Source organism: Diabrotica undecimpunctata, chromosome 2 (assembly GCF_040954645.1).
Source record: "Diabrotica undecimpunctata isolate CICGRU chromosome 2, icDiaUnde3, whole genome shotgun sequence".
Lineage (NCBI taxonomy): Eukaryota > Metazoa > Arthropoda > Insecta > Coleoptera > Chrysomelidae > Diabrotica > Diabrotica undecimpunctata.
The window spans coordinates 172,415,354-172,440,945 of NC_092804.1; the positions used below are offsets into that span (position 1 = coordinate 172,415,354).

General features: G+C 32.9%; 1 protein-coding gene across 1 annotated transcript in view; it reads right to left on the minus strand.

Annotated features, from left to right (window-relative positions):
- Positions 1-25,592, minus strand: part of LOC140435219 (uncharacterized) — a 32,380-nt gene that overhangs the window by 3,175 nt on the left and 3,613 nt on the right. The window contains exons 2-4 of the mRNA XM_072524015.1: positions 13,370-13,545; positions 10,257-10,375; positions 130-304 (exon numbers count right to left, since the gene is read on the minus strand). Coding sequence (XP_072380116.1) covers positions 130-304; positions 10,257-10,375; positions 13,370-13,448 — 373 coding nt within the window. The 5' untranslated portion in view covers positions 13,449-13,545. The remainder of the gene's footprint in view (positions 1-129; positions 305-10,256; positions 10,376-13,369; positions 13,546-25,592) is intronic.

A 25,592-nucleotide genomic window follows, 5' to 3' on the forward strand; every position in this document is an offset into this window, starting at 1 on the left:
GATATTCGTTGTTGAAAATAATGTCTTCTGTTTTCCGTTTACAACTTCTAATAATTTTTTCTATCACACTTATAAACAGAACAGTAGACAGATTGTCAATTTAATTTTAGGAGTCCAAAAAACACTTACCAAAAACATCAACAATAAATAACTTTATCGGCATATTGTTCTGTGAACATCGGTAAATCCCGTTATGAACTTTTTTGGCAGCCTCAAAGTGTATTCTTCCTTTAGTTTCATCGGTCAGCTTTTTCCAGTGGCGGTTCTCATTACATACTATTCCATAGAAATTCGAATCGCAGGGCTGAAATAAATTTATTTAGATTAGTTGTTATAAAAAATATTCGATGGATGTAGTCGATCCTTATACCAATTATAAAAAAAATAAATTTAAGAAGACTTTGTCATCGGACGCTATTTTCGGAGGTTGTACCACCTACTGGTAGCTGGTTTCAAATGCAGCAGCTAACAATTCCATAACATATTTCATCACGTAGACAATAGAAACATCTATGTAGTGGCGTTGCAATATTAAAAAATTTGAAAGAATATTGTATATTTGAAACTGCAAATATTGTATTACTCGATTAAACAATAAGCGAAATTGGCTTTTACGATGATTGTTTTTTCTGTTAAACCGTAATTATATAGTCATTAGGGACATACAAAGAACTGATAAGAATTATTTTCGAGAATTTCTAACCACTGGATTTAAAACGAGTTTATAATTCAGTCTCATAAAGAAAGGTGAAAACGCATATTAGAAGTTATTTTATAGAACGTAGATGGTTAAGTGTAGTACAAGTAACTAGATCAGATTGACACCGGAATCAAAAGGATAGTTTACAAATTGTTTAAATATAAACAAACACTGTTTCCTGAACATAATCGAACAAATGTTAAACAAAATTCAAAATACAATTTACTATTTTCATGAGACTGAAGATTGTCGTGTATCATTGAAACTTTTGCAGAAAAGACTTGAAAAAGTTTACGAGTGGACTGGAAGTGTGAGCTAACAAAAAATCTTGGGAAAGGTGAAAAAATTGTCCGTTGCCAAAAACGAATATTAGTTGGCATATTTAGTTGCTTTCTGGAAAAGGCTTGAACAGTACAAATTTAGTTTGTAAATTGTCATATCCCTTTTAAAAGTAAGTAGACTAGAAGTCACACATCGTGAAAAAAACCACGTTGCAACTATTTTCTTCTTCTTTAGCCTTTTGTCATCAGCCCATCTCATTTGTGGTCTTCCTCTGCTTCTCTTTCCTTACCAAGGTCTCCATCGTTGTATTTTATGGTCCCATCTTTTATCCTTTAGTCGGACACTATGTCCTGCAAGGCTCCATTTTAATTTGGCAGCCTCTTCTCCTGCGTCTTTTAGAGATAGTTCAAACACTCCTGACCATGGAGCTGCGCGAAGGCGGAGTCAAATTCACGTAAAGGCAGAGAGGTTCTATTGTAAGTGGAATTATACAGTGCATAATACAATGCGTTTCGCATGGAAGTGGGGACTAAACCAAATTTCGTCTACTGCGCCATGGTCAGGAGTGCTTGCACTATCTCTACTTTGTTTTTGCTTCTAATATATTTGTTTGTTTTTTTGTCTATAAGTCTCACCCCGGGCATTGATCTTTCCATCGCTCTTTGTGCCTTTACTATTTTATCCATATTAGACTTGGTGAGTATCCACGTCTGTAAACCATACGTGAGTATAGGGAGGATATACTGATCGTAAATTCTGGTTTTCAAATATTGTTCTATTTTAGTGCTTTTCAAGATCCAACTCATTTTTCCAAATCCTGCTCACGCTAACCTTATTCTTCTGGTAATTTCGGCAGTTTGATCTTCTTTGTTAACTTTCATTATCTGTCTCAGGTAGATGTATTCGCTTACTGTTTCTAAATTTATGTCGTTCAACGTTATTTCTCTAATGTTCGATGTATTTGTCATTATATTTGTTTTTTCCAAGTTCATCTTAAGACCTACTTTTTCCGAAGCTTGAAATAGTTGCGTCATCATGGTCTGTAGTTCTTTCATTTGAAACTTGTAGCGAATATTACAATGTCATCAGCGTATCTCAAATGACTGTTTTCTTCCATTAACATTTATTCCTTTATCTGCCCAGTTAATGTCTTTGAACACGTCTTCCAGTCCAAGTGTGTGTGAATAGCTTTGGTGAGATAACATATCCCTGGCGAACAGCTCTGTTGATTGGTATAGCTTTGGTTTTCGCATCTATTTGTATTTTCATTGTAGCTTTCTTGTAAATATTATCTATGAGCATTCTATATCGGGAGTCTATCCTGCAGTTGATCATAGCTCTCTCTATTGCCCAAAGTTCTATGGAGTCGAATGCCTTTTCATAATCAACGAAACCAATGTATAAGTTCAAGTGATATTCATTGGCGTTCTCTATTAGCGTTCTGACTGTAAGAAGATGATCCGCTGTACTGTAACCCTTTCGCAATCCTGCCTACTCTACCGGTTGATAGCTATCGAGCTTCGACGTTAACCTGTTAAATATTACTCTCATAAACAGTTTGTACATTTGGGACAGGAAGATTGGTGTATAGTTCTTCAGATCTCCCTTGTCTCCTTTTTTGAAGAGAAGTATTGTCAAATTTTCATTCCAATCATCTGAGACTTGTCCTCTGTGAAGACATTTGTTGAAAAAAAATTTCAATTCTTCGAGAATAATTTCACTTCCCTCCTTCAACATTTCTACAAGTATTCCATCTGGGCCCTGAGCCTTATTGTTCTTTAGTTGGGCCATAAGCTTATTTTATTTCAAAGGATTTTATGTTAGGGAGTATTTCTGAGTTGACATTCGTTATCTTTCTCTTAAGATCTTCCTTTGCAGTGTTATCTAGGTGCTTGTTTGAGGAATATAAATCACGGTAAAATGTTTGAATAACTTTTAGGATTTCGTTCTTTTCTCTTATTTCTTTTCCATCTTTATCCTTCAAGGAGATTATTATAGACTTTCCTAAGTTTGATCTTAAGCGTTTCATGCCTCGGTTCTTTTCTATTATTTTTTTTTACTTTGTTTTCATTGTAGATCCTTAAATCTTCCTTTACTCCCTTCTTGATTTGTTTATTCAATTCTTTGAAACCATCGGTGTTTCGCTTCAAAATGCTTATCTTCAAAAATGTCTTTGTTCCCACACAAGAAGTAATCGATCTCGTTTTTCGTCTTTTTATCGGGAGATATCCACGTTCATTTTCGGTTTGCTGGTTTCTTGAAGTGTTTATTCGTGGCCTATAAATTTTGTTTTTCTAAGAAGTTATATAATTTTTCTTCTCTTTCATTAAATTAAATCAACTCCCACCCAATGGCTTCCAGTATTGTCACATCCCACCTCCACATTTACGACGAGTCGACGCACTTACACGTGAATACAAAAAGATCATGAACAATATAAACCTGCCGATCCACCAAGATACCGAGGATGCACGAAATACCCGTCTCCGTTCTAGAAAACCACCAATGAAAACGGCAAGAATGATACATGAGGAGTTCAACATCACGAATGCATAGTCCCAAGAATGGAACGAATGGCAAAATAACATGCCCTGCATTACCCACAAGTCACCAGGTTTTGATCTTCCACGCAAAACATGGTCCACTCTAAATAGGATCCGAACCAGACATGGCAAATGTGCATACATGCTACATAAATGGGGAAAGAACCCGTCTCCTCAATGTGACTGTGGGGAGAACCAAACCATCGACCACATTATTCAAGAGTGTCCCTCAAGATCCTACAATGGTAGCCCTGAAGACTTCCTGTTTGCAACTTCAGAGTCAATTGATTATATAAATACACTTGATGTTTGTTTGTAACTATTTAAAGTTTGTCAAATACCTATATTAATAGTGTTTGTGTATTTGTTCTAAATGTGTTGTAATTGCCATACGATAAATAAATAAATAAAAATCTCTTTCATTTCGTGTGCCATAACCATGCATCCCTATTTTAGTTTCAGTATTTTCTTCTTTTTACCTAATTTTGCGTTGAAATGTCCCATAATGTTGGTATACTTTGTATCATTTTCTTCTAATGCTGTTATCAAATCTTCGTAAAACATTTCAACCACCTCTTCCTGGAGTGTTGCTGTGGGAGTATACACTTGTATAACCTTGATCTTGATTTTATTTTCTAGGTCTATTATAATATAAGCTACTCTATCAAAAACGCTTTTATATGTACAAATGTATGGTGTGAGATACTTTTTGACAAGAAATCCTACTCCACCATATGTTTCGTCTATTTTCCCTGTATAGTATAGGCGATTTCCAGAGTTTAGATGCATGCATTGTTCGCCTCCTCTTTTCACTTCTGACAGTCCTACAATATCCCACTTTATCTTGGATAGTTCTTCTTCTAATTCGTATAACTTTTCATCTTTAGCCATCGATTGGATGTTGTATGTGGTTAGTAGTAACTGTTTTTGTTTGTTCGTATCTATGTTAGCGCGTTTTGTTGAGCTTGTGTCTCTATACAAGAGACGTTGCAACTATACAAGACACAAAGGATCAAAAGAAAAAAGTTATGATCAAAAGATACCAGAACCAGGAGCCAGTGACGCTCTAGCGCATTCATACCTCAACCCTAGTTGAATACATATGCAATTAATATAAAAACTTACTTTATTCGTATATTTACAAATTAAAAATAAATATGAAACGTTTATATACCAAGAAAAGTAAATGGATCTCGGTGAAAACCTACATTAGATTGGCATTCAACGTGTTAAACATCTTTCCATTCAATCGTTTTTATATTTGCTAATGATTGTGTTGATAAAGTGTATAAAAAGACTACGCAATTACATTTGTTTAAACTATTGTAATATTCCACTGCTTAATTGAGCTATTAATTGTATTATTATAATGTCATTTTACAACTGAACGGTATCATCAAAAGTATTGTAAACCGGCGGCATTGCAGATAATATATAAAAATGCATTATATACGTGTGTTTATTGATCTTTAATTTAAATCCAAAACACAAGTGTATTTGCTCAAAGAAACCATGTGTTTCTAGTTGCGGATACATTTGTAGCTTGTTTGTTATATTAACGACAGTATTCTGTAAATACAAACATTAATTAATTAGATTAATTAGTATACCTTTTCCGACAACGTTAAATTAACCAGACATGTACTCTGGAAGTTTAAACTTTAGGTGAAGTGTTCGAAATTCTTTGCCTTCATTATTAATAGGTTTATGATACAGTGGGCGATCAAATTTATTCCAAAGCTAAAATTGAAATTAAAATTGAACTTTCTGTTCGAAAATGGTTCATGATTGGGTTAATATAAATATACAGGGTGAGTGCTTCTGGTATACAAGGTCTTTTATATAGCCCCACATGAAAAATCAATTTGGGAGAATTCCGGTGGTGGCCAAACAGTTGGTCCTCCTCTGAATATCCACCTCTCAGGAAAGTTATTATTTAGATGATTGTGAATAGCAGAGCAGTGTGGTGAACTGGAGCATCGTCGTGTAAAAACCACATTCTTTGTCAAATATTAAGCGGTACATTTTGCAGTATTAGAGAGTTTTTAGTTTTAGGCCCTCTACTTTTTTGATGTACGTTAAACGTAAAACGTTTTACTTGTCATGCGCATTGAGTAGGAAATAAGGGATATGGTTTTTACTTAAAATCTTTTTGAATGCTTTCAGAAATTACGCTAACACAAATTAACGTTAATTGACATTTGACAAACGTAACCTATAAAACGGCAGTTAGATAACAGGAGTACATTTATATAAAATCAACATTCGCGATAACCCATACTGTGAATGTGGGCAAATGGATACACTAGAACACATATTTTGGGAATGCCCAATAAACAAAATAAAAGATTATGATGTCTATCAGGAGCTGATCAAAATTAATATTAAAACCCCAATTAACATACCAATGCTTCTATGCGAGATTAACCCTAGAATTATCCAAATTCTTCTTAGATTCCTACAGATCAACCTTATAAAATTATAACCTTAATAATAACCTATCTAAAATTAAAATTTAAACCAACTATAAGAAAATAGAAAACATAAATAAAATGTAGATATGTAGATAAAATGTCTATATTCACTGATACAATTGTAATTGATAATAGGGCATGCGATATATTCTCAGACTCACGACAGTGGCCCAAAAATTAACAAAACAAATGTACTGGCTGATTATTCAGTAGAATAAAAGCCAAAAAGAAGAAGAAGAAGTTAGATAACCTATTTTATTTGAAGTATTTGCCATGTTAAAGAATATATTGAAAATATATTAATACGACAAAAACACGGAGAACTAATAGATCACAATTTGATAAGAGGCTTAATCTTCACAATATTTTTGATCCTGTAATACCTTTTGCATCAAGACTACATTTTGTGCTGGAAACATTTAAAGACAAATATGCTGAATTAAATTTTAGATTTAAGAAAAGGGATATTCCTTGACTAACTCGGTCCTTACGTATTCCACATCATATGACATTTAGCTCATATGACTTTTTTTTCGTTTTTTTACGATTTAGATATATGGCATTTGACAACATTACAAATACGTAATTCCTTAATAACGTGACCCTTATTTCTACCTTACCTAAATAAGGGAATACCTTATCCGCTAATAAAGTAATCCGTTATTTTTCTGTTAATGCGCATGAGCAGAATAACGTATAACGTTTAACGTTACTGAAATAAGGGGCTTAAAAACTTTCTATTATTGACAAATGAATATTTAGAAAATCCAGATATATGGCACCATTCACACGGCCGTCAAAAAAATGTGGGCCTATCACATATTTGCCAACAATATCACCCCAAACTTTTATAGACCGAGTTTGACTATGAGTGTTAACAAAATAGGGATTGCTTGATCCATAATAATGAAAATTATGTCGATTCACCATTGAAAATTTTTGTTACATGTAGCCTCATCTCCAAAAAGCACATAATCGAAAAAAAATCGCACTTGCTGCTGAGACCATTGACAAAAAGCTAATCTGCGTTGATAATACTCGACTGTCAATTCTTGATGTAACTGTGTGCGGTAATAACCCTTCTTTCAGTGCGTCACTAATTTTGACGTAATATAGGATTTTAAGAATGTCGAGAATTATTGCATGACATTTTAGTTAAATCTGACAGTTGCAGGATTGTAATCGGCTAAATGTGAAAAGGTTATTTTTTTTAAATGTGGAGTAAAAACTTTAACAATTAAAATTTTTATTTAATTTACATATTAGTGGTCCCGTCCTGTATAAAAATTTTTATTGCGCATTATATTGGAACGGCAGTTTGTCATAATTCCTGTTCTATACATTCCAAGGAAAGTGCTTAATTAGCTAAGATTTGTTTATGGATTTATTATTATTTATTACAAACACTATGGAATTGGAATGTTTATTTATTTAAAATAACGCTTTCTTCTAGAATCTTTTAAGAGTTGACTGCGAGATAAAAAAATTTACTGGCAATTGCAAGGCATCAAAGCAAACATTCCTGTGAAATAACATAGATTGAAATCAGTCATATTTGGATAAGTAATTTTCCGATAAGTTACTGTGACCCAATAGTTTAATTTTGTGAATATTGTGAATCAAGCATTGTAATCAACCGAATATAAGTTTACCTTCTTTTTTATGAATAACAAAAATAAATATTATATTTCAAACAATCCACAATCCGATTCAGAATCTGATTCATTAAAATCAATGATTACAGTAGATATGTGGCTGGTATCAATTATATCTTACATTTCAAGAAAATGTCGTGGTTCTAAAAAGAACCGTTTTAATACATATAAATATCCATAACGATATTAGTTTAAGATATTTCCTCAATATCATTCCTGAATTCACAATCTGATTCGCGAACGACAGCAACTGGTAATAAAGTTGTCACAGCCTCTTTTTCTAATTGAAAATAATTTAATAATTTTAATATTAGTCTTTATTCATTCTCGGTATATCTCGGAATATTTAAAATATTTTTATGACAATAAATACAAAATATAATTTTCTCTGTAGGTAAAATGTCTGAAAATACTAACCTGGAATGACCATTATCATTTTATCAGTTGACATTGTGAAAGTACTGTCACTGTCACGATCAAGACCATCTGCGTCAATTTATATTAATGTGCTTCATTGATTGGATATCTATTTAGCGTATTCTAAACTCCAACCAATTATATATCCGTAAGTAGAATTCACTTTAATATACGAATACCCGTAGACGATACCTAATTTTCTAAGTTCTATGTATACTAATCACTGACTCACGTTTTTTTCTGTCACTTCTAGCTTAATGCGTTAGAAAGAATTCGAACAACTATGACGCAGTGAAAGAAGGGTTTGGGACGGACTATACAAAGGATTTTTGCCACTGAGGTTTGACTAAACTCCATTCGCTTAGCTCGGGCATATTTTGACAGATTCATTGTCGGAAACCTACAACACAACAATTCCTACTTCTCAGTATTAATAGCTAAAGTATCCTACTATTGCATACAACTTTGTTTAAAAAAAGAAGAATTATTCCTAAATAGTGGAAGTGTATACTAAACATATCAAATTTTGGGTAGTATATATTTAAAAAATATATTTTAGTTGTTATAATTTAACATAAATATTTATTATATGGTGCAGATAAATAAATATTTATTGTCAGTAATTCGCAAAGTTCTATTTTATTTACTATTTAGTTTGTTTACTATTAATATTGGCTATGAATACGTGTGCTTGGTTGTATAGTAATTTCCAGCCACTTTTAGTCTGTCAAAAAGTAACTAACTTCGCAAAAAAATAATAATTACTAAATTCACTAGACAGTTCGGACTGGGAATAGCGAACCGAGTTTAATGTCATGTTGACGTGAAATTTCACGAGTGCTGATGTGGATATCATCTGTAGTAGCTATCAGTACATCATATTCCTTTTTTTTTTCACTTAGAACAGTTTTGGTTCGCTCATTTTTTTATATACAAATGATCCAGTGCGAACAAAACGATCCATTAATTTTTTAAAAATTCTTGCGTTTGGCTTCCTCCGTTCAGGATATCGCTTGTGATATATTCTGGATGCAAATAAGCAATTTCTCGAACTTTCTCTAAATCCCAGATCATATCTGTTAACTGTTCTACAGAAAAATTCATTTTTAACAATAAAGACAAGCCACACAGACCGATTAAAAAGGTAATAATATGAAAACTGTCATTTTCAAAGCCTACCGTTTACAGTTTAATAATCTGAAAGCTGTCTATTTTTTAAAGCCTACTGTTTTACCTTTGTAACTGACACAAATGGCCTTTTACTTATTAATAACTGCGCGTCACAATCGGCAGTTAAGAATGTTTTATTAAAAATTTCTGGCTTAGAATACTGTTTATATAACAACCTAAAAATTGTTACATCAATTGTATATTGTTTTTCTTTCTATTTTGTGTGAGTTATTTATTGAATAAAAATAATCTTGTTATGTTATTATAAAAAACATATTATCTGGTAAGAATTTTAGGAATCTTGTATTTCATTAAGGAAATAAGTATGATATTTCCATAATATCACATTTATATTATTGATATATTCATTTCATATTGTTATGGTTTATATTTTTTGTTAGTTACTTATTGAATAAAATAATTTTATTTCCGAAATTTGAAGAAAACTAAAAATATCTCGGAAAGTAATGAATTTAGGTAGGTATAGGAAATGCTATATAAAAATGAAAGAGTATCATAAATACATTTCTAAAAAATAAAATATAGGGTGATCCATTTAATAAATTGAGAAAATCGTAATTTTTTTTGTAGTTCACCCTGTATACAAATTTTAGTAAATAGTTTCAACTAAACTTAATAAAAAACTACAATATATTGTTAAAATTATTATATAAAATAAATAATTGTTTATGCATTACTTCCTTATATACATGGTGTTGTTTTTATATGGATTTCGAAATAAAAATGGTCATAACTTGTTAAATACTCTGTCTTCTTCTTCTTCATATGCCGTCCCCATTAACGGAGGTTGGCGACCACATTTTTAAAAGCTTCTCTATCTTTTGCAACGTGGAATAATTCGTCTACAGTCATGTTTGTCCAGTCTCGAATATTTCGCAGCCATGACTTCCTCTTTCTACTAAATACTCTGTACAGTAATGGAATACCCAATATTTTAAGTAATGTTTTTTAATCAAATACAACAGATTAAAAAATTAATATATTATAAACTTACCTTAAAATACCATCTTGCCTTTTCTTGGTGACATTTTAAGGTTAAAGGAGTTCCATTCAACACTCTAATTGTTTTGGTTTGATGCTGCAGTTCGTCAATAGGATAGTCGTTGGATAAATCTAAATATGACAAATTTTTTAACTTTTTTGTATATGTGCAGCTGGTTCCTAAAAAGACTGATATGACTCTTAAAGCGTGTTTTGTAGAAAATGGAGCAGTGCATTTTGATGGATAAATACTTATTATTTACATACTGTCACTGCAAAATCTTAAAAATTGTCAGATAACTTATTCCGTTCAACCTCAAACAATGGCTCCACATGCTAGCCACTAAAAGCAAGAATTGTAACGAAATTAGAAGATGGTTGGTCACTATCTGCCGTAGCGAACCATTTTAGCGTAAGCAGAACAACAATTTTTAATATTAATAAAAGATGGAGAGAACAAGAAACTCTCGAAAGAAAGCAAGGTTCTGGAAGACCAAAAATATCTACTACTCGTTAAAATCGTACGCTTTGGAGAGATTAGAAGAGAATCATTTTGAAGATGCGGAAACTGACGAAGTCAGAAGTGAAGAAAGACAACAACTTGGTGCAGAACTAAAGCATCCCGTCTTAGGTACCGAACTGCAGCAAAAAAAACAAGCTCTTGCTCTTACACCACAACAGAAGCAATCAAGACTTATATTTGCTTTAAACCATTAGCTACAAATTCAGGATTTTTGGGACAGGGTAATATTTACAGATAAGAAAATTTTTCAATCTTCTAAAAAGCGCAAAATTGAGGTGTATAGACCAGATAATAATAGATTGAATCCTCTATATATTGATAGATATTGATCAGCCGGTCATTTTAGCGCCAATGTTTGGGGATGGATTTCATTTAGAGGAATGGGAATAGTATGGCGTATTGATGACAGGTTTGTTGGGCAGACTTATCTAAATATTCTAGAAAACATCATGTTTCCCAGTGTAAAACAGTTGTATCCAGAAAATAATTTTATCCTCCAATGAGATAATTGTCCTGTTCACACTGCAAATATAATAAACCTGCTGGTTCTGCTTATGTTAAAATGTTTTGCTGCCTCTGATAGTACCCAGTTATCTTTTAATTTGGTTACAATTCTTGCTTTAACATATTGTTGAGTCAAGTCGTTTGTTTTATTTCTTAATAATAATAAAAATAATAACAATGACCCTATTTTATTTAAAAACTATCATTAATATACTCTTTACAAAATACAAGAATTCAAAATAATATCAAAATTTAGACTTTAATAATTATTACAATTTATGAATTAAAATTATGTAATCAATTGTTTGTTATTTGTTTATTTTATTATTTGTCTGTCATAATAAATATAAGATAATGTCAGACCAATCAAATATACTGCTGAAAATGATCAAATCTTACTAAGTGTCATATCAGTTTTTATAGGAACCAGCTGTACATATTTATATAACAATTCAATGTAACATACATCAAGTTATGTTTTATGTATAAAATGTCTTGTATGACCAGTTGAAGACTTGATAGATGTAGCTTTGCCTAGACAAGGTGTGACACTTTTTATGGGATGGAATGGGATAAAATAGGAAGAAAAGAAGCGTTTAGATCCAACATCGAAAAAAAAAACATCCTAGACGAACACTTAACTGATCATGGACTTAGTCTAGTGAATTTTGTAATATCACAAACTAAATATCCGATTGATCAAGTTGGATTACATGGTCTGGACAAGTCTGGACAATGAACAGTTTCTGATTAGAGCCAAATTCGGACAAAGAATTTCTAAATTAAAGAATAGTGGGCCAGAACAGATTCCGATGTAGAACAATGAGGGTCTCAAAGACCCAAAAAATATAACCTAACTGAATATCAAATACCACTGTAAACTACTTTAAAATCCGTATGAAATCAAAATAATGCTGGCGCGGTATGGGAAATAATTGAAAATTCAATTACTCGCTTTCAATTAAAATTAAATAAAAACACAAAATATACTGCTAAAATAGATAGAATGAAGACAAAATAGAATAGAACATGACAATGGACCACTATAGCTTTGAAAAGGTTTATCAGTTTAAATATTTGGGAGCTACAATTACTTCTGACAAGAACATTACACAAAATATTAACAACATAATGAGGCAATCACTAATTTAATCAGCCAGAAATAATACAACTAATAAAGTCAGACAGATTGAGATGAGCTGGCCATATTAAGTGACAAGATCAGCGTGTCGTCACGTTGGTGTGGGAAGATACCCCGAAAGGAAAGTGGCTGCTTGGAAGACCAAGGATGCAGTGGAGAGATGACATTTAAGCAACAGATTTAGATACCTAAATATCTAAAGATCAGAGAAATTAGTGGTAGCCCACAGCAATGCAATGAGACAACTCTTATTGCATAAGACAACTCCTCTTTCGGATTTCTGTATTGGTTGAAATTTGATACTGATTTTTTTTACTTCAAGTAAATTTTTTCTTTTACTCTTTCTTATTGCTATTAATAAACATTTGTTTATAATCTTCATATCAGTTTTTAAAAAATCACAGTCAATGCTAAATTCTGATATTTTGTTCCACTTAAAGTCTGCATACTTATATCTCTTATCTTTGCACTCAATCAACAAAAATACATACACAATTTTAGATACAAATACAGATAATATAAATTTCAATATATTGATTTTGCCATTTTTAGATCACCCTTAGCAACGTATGTATAAGCTGTTGGCTAACGGTTGAAATTATAATACAGATAAAGGTTATCTCGGTTTATATGTAGATAATAAAAAGGTGTTTGAAGAAGCATGTTTTAGAAACTGATTATCGTCTTGTTTACGATCTGATTCTTACTACTCGTGGCTCGCATTGCTTTATATTTCTGCTTGAGCTCAGTCATAACTGTCCAGTAAAAAATATTTCAGGATGGATTATTTAAACAATTAATAGGCCAATTAAAAAGACTCTCATCTAGGGATTTATCAAATTTTTAGTGGAAATATGTTTAAATAAACAATCAAAACGTCGAACTCATTATTTTGTTCGTCACTTAAAAACTTGTCTATTTAACGATTTGTCGAAAAACAAATAAAATAAATACTCACCTTCTTCGTCCAACACGAGGCTTTGACATCCGCACGCGACAAACAATAAACAAACACGCCAGTAAGCAGAGGTGATCATATTTCCATAGAAACAAACACAACTTTTACGGCCCACTATAAATCTCTGGATTCTCTTCTCTCTCGTCTAGGACATATCGCCGACTGTTGGATGCTTTCTAAGTGGAAAATAATCGATTTTATTTTAAAATACGCTCGGTAAAAGTCTGTGTTATATCAAACAATCCAAACATTTACGGAAAACGTCACAACAACATTTATACTCGATATTTTGGGAGGTTGTTTGTGTATAATCTGATTTTATTGATAGTGTTAACATACGAAATTACTATGTAAACGATGTAGTCCAGCGGGTTGAGGCATACAAAAGAACAAAAGGACATGCATTATATTTTTTATTATATATATATATATACATATATATATATATATATATATATATATATATATATATATATATATATATATATAGTCTATCTATTATATTATATCGATATTATATCTATGTATAGCCTTCTTGAGGGAAAATCCTAATGTAGTTGTACTGAAACCTGATAAAACCAACAAAACCACCGATGTTATGAAATCTAATGATTACGACAATAAAATGAATGATCTTTTAAAAGACGAAACCATATATAATAAACTTGGAGATGATCCTACCAACATTTTCCAAAAAAGAAATAGTGATCTTATTGACAGATGGGACAAACATGGTTATATATCACCAAATACACCAAAATCACTTAAGCTACACAACGCTATTGCACCAAAAATTTATGGTTTACCTAAAACACACAAGGAGAAAGAACCTCTACGTCCTATCGTTTCCTGCATTCAATCTTCAATCACCCTTAGAGAATCTTTCAAAGTTCTTAAAAACATTATTTCTAATGTCACAAATAAGAATCATTATTATATTAAAGATTCCAATGACGTTATTCCTAAAATTAAAAACATTCACGTACCAAATAACTATAAATTAATATCTTTAGATGGCATTTCCCTATACACTAACATCCCAATAAAACTTGCCACTGACATCATTAAAAAGAAGTGGAATGACATAAAAGAGTACATTAACATCCCATTGCAAGAATTCCAATCATCTGTAGAGTTTACAAAAAAGATACACAGAACCTAAATAAAATATATTTCAATCTGATTTAAATAATAATAAATATAACACCACAAAAAACTCTTAAACATAAACGATACGCCAATATGAAAATAATTATATATTAATGATAGTAAACCATGAGATATCAGATATTAATTTTTACTTCTGTCAATTCATGAATGTCAGTGTCCCGTTTTACGTTTTGGTAGGTTTTTTTATATAATATATTACAATAACTTTTTGTTCCTAATCCTATATATTTTAGAATCTTGACAAAGGCAAGGGTTTCCTGCCAAAACGTTGATTTCAATGGACAATAAAATTTAGTTCCAAATTTAATATTACTTATTGAACCTAAACCCAAGAAATACTAATTTTATATTAAATATAGTCTCTCTCTCTCTCTCTCTCTCTCTCTCTCTCTCTCTCTCTCTCTTTGTCAACCATTTTCCATCCACTCCTGAATGTAAGTCTCTCCCAATTGCTTCCATCTTTCTCTATCTTGTGCCAATCTAATCCACTGTTTGCCTGCCACTGTTCTTATGTCATCTACCCATCTTTTTTGAGGTCTTCCCATGCTTCTTGTTGTCGTCTTTGGTCTCCATTCTAGAATTCTCCCTGTCCACCTCATTATACCACCACCTGCCACACATGCCATTTAATTTTTGTAATTTCTTCCACAATATCCCTAATCTTCGTTCTACATATTATCTCGGTATTTCTAATCTTGTCTCTCAGTGATATTCCAAGCATCCAAGCTCGTTTCATTGCTCTTTGCGTTGTTTCTAATTTTTTTAGCAGATTTTTTGGTAAGGCCTACTGTCTCCAAACCGTAGGTACAAAATGGTAGTATGCATGTGTTATACACCTTTTTCTTTAAGTTTACAGGAATGGAGGTGTTTTTTAAGATATATGCTAGTTTGGCGAAAGCGCCCCATGCCAGTTGTGTTCTTCTTTTAATTTCAGCATCTTGATTTGGTTTTCCTAGTTTGATGACATGACCTAGATATACATAATGTTCAACATTTTCTATGGTATGATTTCATATTGTTATATTTGTCTGGTGTCGGCTCAGTATTATTGTTTTGCTGTAGTTAATTTTTAAGCCTACCGCTCGTGAAACTGCATTTAATTGTTAAATACAGTATGGTTTAAGAAACTCCATAAAGCGCTATATATATATATATATATATATATATATATATATATATATATATATATATATATATATATATATATATATTATAACAGTGTCGACCAGTCTTACCTTGTGTAGCTGCTTTTATACTCTCAGTATACGCGGGAACGGTATGCGCGGAAACGGTCTGAGCGGGATCGGTTTATGCTTTTTCGAAATCTATTTTGTGGCCTGTCTGAATAAGATGTTTAGCTAGGGCTGAAGTAGTACTGGGATTGTAAATGCGGTTGTGGATTCGTCGGTTTATCTGTCCTATGTATGTACGTTGGCAACTGGAACAAGGTATCTCGTAGACACCATGGTCTTCATTGGGGATTTGGTCTTTTACGGATCTGACGAGATTGGACAACTTGGAATGAGTAGTGAAGATAGTTGTGATGTTTAGAGAGTTAAAAGTTCCACTGATCTTGTCAGTGCCACCTTTGATAAAAGGTAGAAAGATTTTGGGTTGATCAGGTGGCAAGGTTTCTTTTTTGGATGAAATGGGATTTAGATGCTTTTGAATGCTCTTATTGATTAGGGTATTGTGGCAGCCGTTTTGTAGTATTCATTCCACTCGACGCAACTTGGACACAACAAATTCCAAACAATTTAAAATCTACAATGAACTCCTCTCTTACAACATCCATCTATTATCATGGGACACTTTCAATCGTGTTTCTCACAAAAAATCCAAAAAACACATTTCTGACAAAAAAACTAAACCCAGAAACGCGAAATTATCAACAAAATTCACAGTCCACTTCGGATCAACAGCTTTCTATTGTTGTGCGCAATTTCTCAGATATTCACATATCCGATTTAGCTACCAAAGCTCTGTCAAAATGCTTCAATTTTACTGTCACTCCTCTTTTCATCATAACTGAGAAAATTATTTGTCAAACTAAAGAAGCTATTTCTCATCTTCCTTCCGACCAAGCCGAAGTTGCCAGACAAGATGTCGCCAGAATTCTCCGTACTTCCAAACCCCCACCGTCAAATATCAGTCTTTCAGAAAGACGTGCCCTCAAAGAACTTTACAACTACCGTAACTTTGTCATCCTTCCGGTCGACGAAGGTCATGCCACTGTCTTTCAAATATCAGTCTTTCAGAAAGACGTGCCCTCAAAGAACTTTACAACTACCGTAACTTTGTCATCCTTCCGGTCGACGAAGGTCATGCCACTGTCTTTCTCCACTCCTCTAATTATTTTGTCAAAATGTTCGAACTTAATTCCAGAGAATACAAACGCGTTCCAAACGATTCCACCACCTATCTAGAAAAAACGACCAAATCTATCATAAATAAGTCTACTCCAGACATAAAAAAATCTCTTATATCCAGAGAAAAATCATCCCGAATTCCAAGAATATACGGCCTGCCAAAAATCCATAAGCTCAATGTCCACCTAAGACCTATCGTCAGTGTATACAACTGTCGCTCTCAGAAATTGGCAAAACATCTCGCCTTATCCTTACAACCATTAGCCGAAAACGCCTTGTCTTTTGTCAAAAATTCTTTTCATTTCATTGATCTTCTGAAAATCATTTCTATTTCACCCTCAGAGATATACTGTTAGTTTTGACATTGTTTCTTTATTCACTAACATTCCCATTGATGAAACTATTTCCATCTTGGACATATCAGTACAAAAACAAAATGTTTATTTTTTCATCTTCGGTCTATTTACTTGGGGTGTAGTTTTCTCTATAAACGTCTATGTTTATTTTATTTAAGTTTTGTGGAACTCTCTTATTGCATAGTAGTTCGGTAACATCCTCCAGCTAAATTCTATCAAAAGCTTTCCATGAATCATCGAATCAGAACTCTTTTGAACGATTCAACAAAAAAGTATATGACTATTGAATCTTAGTGTTTATTATCCAGTAAACCTCCGGACTAATACACAGACACTCTCAAATAAAAGAGAATATTTTCCACGGAAGAGAATGTAGTTTTATACAATTTTAAAATAACTCTAAACGATTTATATTATTAATAAATTAAACATACGTAACTTATGTTCGTGAGTTATTTTGTTTGCATCTGTATATTATTTCTTTGCTATAAATTTTATTTTGTGTTAGTGTTCGGTACGGATGTTGAATGTTAAGAATGAAAGTTTTATTACCTATAATATATATATATATATATATATATATATATATATATATATATATATATATATATATATATTTCCTCTCTCTGCTGTGTATTTTTCTATACCACATGCGTCATAATTATATAAAATTTAAAAGTACAGAATAATTTTCTCCTAATTAGTAGTTGCATAGAATGGTTTAAAGCAAATTTAAATAAAAGTCAAACAATAAACATTAGAATATTTACTGCGGTTAATAAAAACATCAAACAAATAAATTATTCGGTGAATAATTAATGAGTAAAGCAAGTTGTAGGAAAAACACATCGTATATTGACATTTCAAATAGCAAGAGCATTCTAAAAGTAAACCAAATATCATTAAAAGTCAAAATAAAAAGAACGATTTGTATTGTAATTCTTTGAAGTAAAATTTAGTGCAAAAGTATTAGTTTTAGAACTCATTTTGGGGAGAAAAGATTACGCCAAACATATACTGAATAAAGAAACATTTATATTTACAACTTTAATACTTATAATTAAAGACCGAAATACAAGCAAAATGCATTTTTTTGTATATCTGGATCATAAATTTTATATTTTTTCAAGAAATTGTATGCGCATATTTTTATATATTACCAATATTTTTTGAATCTGTTTTTGGGCGTACCTGCTATTGTAATAAAAGGTTTAGGTAAACTAGTAAACAATTAACAACCCTAATATACAAACAAAATGAAACATACATAAACATTTTTAGTAGGACGGGTTTTTCCGAAATCCAAAAGGGGCGGAGGTATCGGTGAAGCTTTTAGGAATAAGTAGCTCTTGTATATGCAACAGTCAACAGGCAGCGATCTAAACCAACCACTTTATGTTTGTTTTATTGATTACAATAAGGCGTTCGATAAGGTCCGACACAACCGTCGTATACAGTTACTTAAAGATAAACACATTGACAAAAAAGACTTAAGAATAATAACTCATCTCTACTTTAACCAAACAGCAGAAGTCAGAGTAGGCAAAGAACTTTCGGAGGAAGTAGAGATAAAAAGAGGCGTAAGGCAAGGTTACATACTCTCCCCCTTATTGTTCAATCTATATTCGGAAGAAATAATTAAAAAATCACTCGAAAATGTAACAATTGAAATAAAAGTCAACGGCAGACCCATCAACAATATCAGATATGCCGATGATACTATACTAATTGCAGAGAATATACAAGATCTACAGACACTTTTAGATAATGTAGTAAATGCTAGTGAGGAAAGCGGATTAACGCTTAATGCTAATAAAACAAAATTTATGACAATTTCCAAAACACAACAAGACATTTTAAACATAAGAGGGGTTCCAATAGAAAAAAGTAAAAAAATACAGATATCTTGGTACAATTATTAATGAAAATAACGAGTATACAGAAGAAATAAAAATGAGAATTGGACAAGCTAGAGCAATATTTAATAAGATGAGAAAAGTATTATGCAGTAGAGACCTTAGTTTGCAACTCAAAATAAGAATATTGCGTTCATATGTGTTTTCGGTGCTGCTGTATGGGGTGGAGGCCTGGACCTTTAAGAAAGAGATGAGCGATCGACTTGAAGCATTCGAGATGTGGACTTACCGAAGAATATTAAAAATAAGTTGGGTAGAACGAATAACAAATGTTGAGACAAAGGAAATGGAAATCATGGATACGATTAAGATAAGAAAGTTACAATATCTCGGCCACGTTATGAGAGGGGATAAATATGTGTTGCTACAAACCATAATGCAGGGAAAACGAAATATTGGAAGAAGACGCATCTCCTGGCTCAACAATCTGAGAAAGTGGTATAATTGTAGTTCCGTTGACTTGTTCAGAGCTGCAATCTCAAAAGTGAAAATAGCTGTGATGATTACCAACCTCCTTAGAGGAGACGGTATCTAAAGAAGAAGACAGGTACAGTCCCCTGAAACTAACACCAAAACTAATAAACTGCAACCGGTTACTATAAAACCTCCCCCAATTATAATTAATAAAGTACAAAAATATGACGAATGGTCAGAATGTTTACATAAAAACAAGGTACAATTCCAGGCAACCATGCTGGCTGCACGAAATATGAAAATCAACGTCACTGACATTATGCATACAGGAGTCTTACTAAAGTCTTAAACAATATGGATATGAAATGGTTTTCGTTTGAAAATAAACAGTCAAGACATATCAAGGTAGTTGTAAGGAAATTACACCATTCTTTGTAAAGCTGAATCAATTTTAGAATACCTAAAGAACAAAGGCTTCAATATACTGGAGGTAAGTCAAATACTAACTGGAAAAGATAAAACACCACTTCCACTTTTTATTTTATCCTTTGATAAAGATGAAGATATTAAACAAATCTATGCCATTAATGAAATATTGCATCTGATATTACAAATAGAGGCTTTCAGAAAACCTAAACTGCTGCTCCAATGCAAGCACTGCCAGGAATACGGGCACACACAGAATTACTGCAAAAGGGAACTAAGATGTGTCAAATGCATTGGAGAACATTTAACCCAACATTGTAAAAAACCCAAAAATATAGCTCCAAAATATGTTCACTGCGGCAATGACCATCCTGCTAATTATAGAAGATGTAGCACTGTAAAAGCTCTGCAAACACTGAGAAATAGAAATACAAATAACAAGGCTCCTGAGAGCAGACTAAATATAGAAAATATGGAAAATAGACACCGAACTTTAAGAAGTGCTGGAGTATCTTACGCGCAAGTAACCAGAAGCAAAAATAATACGGATACAATAACTGAAATGTTGCAAAAAATAATAGAGAAAATGAAGAATTTAACAACAAAATACTTGAAAGGTTGGACAGACTTGAAAACATCAGAAGCCGATCTTAATGAGACTATGATGCCCCCGCACGGTAAGATACTCCAATGGAATACAAATGGACTCTTACAACACCAGCAAGAGTTATTAGTAACCCTACAAATAGAGAAAATACACTCATGGACAAAAATATCGAATATTTTGGAATTTTCCATTTTTTTTGTAGTCACTATTATTTTAGATTACTGATAATACTCATAAAGTAGACTGATGTACTCAACTGGTTTGAAATATTTTGATGTTTATTTTGACGTTTATTCAGTGGTTAGTGTCATTCGTATATTTTATCGTAAAAATCCTTCTTCACGCAAAGGAAAAATCATACTAATTCGGTTATTGTTAGTTTAATTTATTAAGTTTTATTAAATATTGTTTTGATTTAACTAAGTTTAAAACAAGTATCCCACCAATTCGGCACTGCGATGAAGTCCAAGTACCACATATTGTAATTTTGTACGAGGAAGGATATGCACAAAAAGGTATCGCACGACGTATCACCAGAACTGAATCTATAGTTTCTAATACTCTAAAAAGGTACCGCGAAACAGGGAATTTTGTACGAAGGCCTGGTCAAGGACGCCCAAGGTGCACAACCGCAATTGATGACCGTTTTTTGGTTCTTAATTCTACACGATATCGTTCATTGACATCGATGCACCTCAGAAATGAGCTATTAAATGTTAGACAAGTTAATATGAGTTCACAAACAGTTAGACGAAGATCAAATAAAGCAAACTTAAAGCCCAGACACCCCGCCAAAGTTCCACGTCTTCTCCAAAATCATAAAGTTCGTCGTTTGAAATTTGCAAGAACACATATTTAGTGGAATATCGACAACTGGAAAAACATTCTTTTCACTGATGAGACCAGAATCCTATTATGGAAGCCAGATGGTCAAAACTATGTCTACAGAAGAGTTGGAGAATGATTCGCCAGCTGCAGTAGCGCCAAGACCGTTAGTTTTGGAGTTGATTGCATAATTCTTTGGGAAGGTATTAGTTGGGAGGTACGTACCGCACTTGTGGAAGTGATTGGACGGATGACTGGTACTTCTTACGTTTAAAACATCCTGCAAGATCATGTTTTGTCATATGTTGGTTACATTGGATATGAAAGATTCACGTTAATGCACGATAATGCTTGACCACATGCCGCTGCCATAGTAAGTAATTATCTTGATGAGGTCCAAATTCGAAGTTTGGATTGGCCACCCTCTAGCCCGGATTTAAATCCAATATAGCACATGTGGGATCACCTAAAATGCAGCATACGACAAAGAAATCCTGTTCCAAATACGATAGAGCAGCTTCGGCTTGCTGCACAGGATGAATGGAATGCAATTTCCCAAGAATATGTCCAAAATTTACTTGCAAGCATGCTGAGAAAGATGCAAGCATTAATAAGAGCTAGAGGGGGGAATACTCGTTACTGATCATGCACTTCTTTCAGTTTAAACCAGTTGTTTAAGCAATTTAAATTATCATTTAAGTTTAGAGTAAAATACCCTTATTTACCTAATATTAAACATTTATTTTTTTTTACAATTTTCTCCGCATAAAAACTTAAAATTGTTCATTAAACATTGTTAAAATAAACTCTATTTTACAATAAACAACTTGCTTGACCAGAATTTATTTTGAAAAAACAAAAATTTGAAAATTCCAAAATATTCGATATTTTTGTCCATGAGTGTAGATATATGCCTAATTGCAGAAACACATAATATCTTCAGACCTCATCAATTCTCAGCGTCTGCCGTTCGTGTAATTTCAGTACATGTCGATACAGAGTGGAGGCCAGTAGGGAGGTATTCGGAAGAGCGACGTTTGCCATAGTTGAATTTAATCTTTTGAAGACGTTCTTTTAAAGTGTTTTGAAGAGGCTGATAGGGATAACAGTGATATTCAATCAGAATGTGATGAAGATTTTGTTATAGAACGAACACGAAACTGCGTTTGAAGACAATAAATATTTTTAAAAGGTAAAAGAAATAATAAATTAGACTTACTCACAATCAATTTAATTTAACTATCCAGACGACCGGTTTCGCTTTCTACAATATGCAAAGCATCTTCAGGTCTCGATACAAAGTTAAGACCTGAAGATGCTTTGCATATTGTAGAAAGCGAAACCGGTCGTCTGGATAGTTAAATTAAATTGATTGTGAGTAAGTCTAATTTATTATTTCTTTTACCTTTTGAAATGGACTCACACAAGCAACACATTCATGATTTAAATATTTTTAAATTTCACGAACTTGTGTTTAGATTTGCTTTGTTGAAGCGAATACGTATGTTGAAGGGTCTGAGAGCGAAAGTAAGGATGAAGAAAGTGAAGAAAATGAAAACGAAGACAAATTATTTTTACGGGAAAAATAGATTCGAATGATCCAAACAACCTGCAAACTCTAATAGAGGGCGAGGACTAGAATGTCTCACTTACGTGAGATAGCGAAAAATATTGAAGATCCTATTGACGCATTCACAGTTTGAAAGATCTTATTTAGTGTGATATCTGTAAAACGGTTTTAAAATGGACACAGATTAGAATTGGAAGAGAGAGTGCTAAATATAAAAATCAAAATTCAGCGACGTGTTGAAATCTTGACATGACTGAATTTTACGCTTTCATAAACTTTTCAGCATTAACGTCCTTATTTAAATCAAATAACGAAAATCGAAATATAATATTTGTCACCAACGGAACCGGGAGGGAGATTATAAGGTGGACTATATCAAAAGAAAGATGTGTTTTCCTTTTAATGTGTTTAATTTGACGAACCATAAACCAAGGATGTGAGAAAAGCAGTAAATCCAGGCCGTGTAGTGTCAGAAATGTTCAATATTTTTATGAAAAATTGACAAACTTGTTACACTAAAGGCAAATCAGCATGCATTGGTGAAATGTTTGTGGTATTTAGAGGTCGGTGCAGCTTTAAAATGTATATCCCAAGTAAGCCTGTGAAGTATGGTATAAAGATAATGTTCTGCACTGATGCCAGAACCAATTAGGGAAGAGTACAGAGAGACGGTCGGAACACTGAGAAAAACTCGGTAGAGCTTATTTTACGTTCGGTATTATCCAGTAGAACTAAACGAACATGCCACCTTAAAGTGAAGCAAACAAGAAACCGTTGAGATTCAACAAGAAATGTTTTAGTTATCGCTGGTCATTCTCGTAGTAAATATACCGTATCTACGTGGCGGTGTTTTCACGGAAATTGAAGTTTTTTAGAGAAGGTAAGTTATTTTAACTAAAAAGTAAACCATTTTACAAGACAATTAAATTAAAACAAACGATTTTTGTATACATTTTATTAGTTTTTTTAATCGACTTTTATTAACGAATGTTTATGGAACAGTGAGACACGTCTCACTGTTCCTTTACTGTCTCACTGTTTCGTTATAGTTGTATAAGCCAGATCATTTGCAAAATAATTTCTCTTACAGAAAGAAAATGCCAAGAAAAAATAAAACAAATCGGAAAATAGGAAGATTCTCTGAAGATCTGATGGGACAAGCTATTGAATTAGTATAAGGTGGCATCTCTATACGGCAAGCAGTACGAATCAAAGGACTATCTTTCCACCCAGTCCACAGGCATCAATAAGACGAGAACGTCCTTTTATGTCCTAATTACAAAGTAAAAAAAATTTTTACTATCGAAGAGGAGAACGACTTGTGCGAATATATAATTAAATGTTCTAAAATGTTTTATGGTCTATCAAGAGAAGATACCCGGAAACTGTCATATGAAGCCGTAGCCTACAATAATATAGTGATTCCAGCAAACTGGCATACATCAAAAATTGCTTCACTTGCCTGGATGAAAGGATTTCAGAAACGTCATTCCAATAATTTATCCCTCCGGACCCAAGAAGATTGTAATCTTGCAAGGGCAACCGCTTTCAATAAATTTAACGTTGAAATATTTTTCAGTAAACTTGAAATTGTCTTAAAGCGTTTCCCGGTGTTTGGAGATGGTAGTCGCATATATAATTTAGATGAGACAGGAATCATTACCGTTCAAAAGTCCCAAAAATTGTTTGCAGAAAGAGGTATACGACACAGTAAGACTACAAATGGCGAACGTGGAACGCTCATAACAACATGCTGTATTGTATTGTTGGAGCATCTGAAGCAGCTATTCCTCCTACTCTGGTATTCCCGAGAGTACACTTTAAAGATTTTATGATAAACGGGTCGCCCCCTGGAACTTTAGAACTAGCTTCAGAAGCAGGTTAGATGAATGCAGAGTGCTTTGTGTAAGTTCTTCTTCTTCTTCTTCCTACTTTATAAATAGGCAAAATGTCTGTTTTACTTCGGATTTTAGCCTCAATTGACGTTGTCTGACCATCTTTTCCTCGGTCGTCCCAATGATCTTCCTCCATTTGGCGATTTGTCTCTTGCTATTCATACTATTCTATTTTTTGTCGTTCTTTCGATGTGTTGATTCCATTCCACTTTTCTTCTTTTGGTCCACGCGTTTATTTCCTCTATACCACATCTCGCTCGTATTTCCTCACTTCTTGCTCTGTCTCTTAGAGTTTGGTTTATTATTTTTCGTAAGACTTTTATTTCTGTTGTTTCTAGTAGTCTTTATTTTTTCGCCGTATCTGCTCTTGTTTCCGCTGTGTACTATCCGACAAGCGAGAGCTGGCGGGTTGCGCATAGAACAAATTGAAAAGTGGAAGGGATTGCTCATTTCTATTGCTGTCGGCTACGAGTTCACATCGTGGAATTAGTGCTAGATTTCTAACAGTGTTGTCAAGTATTTACATTTTTATTTGGAGTGGCTATATTATAAACTTATTTATATTTATTAAAATGGCAAGTGTATTAAAAGGCAAACCTTTGGTATCTCAAGCACGAGAAATAATTTTCAATAAGTTTACAACCGAAGAAGCTAATGCAGATAAAGTCTTGATTT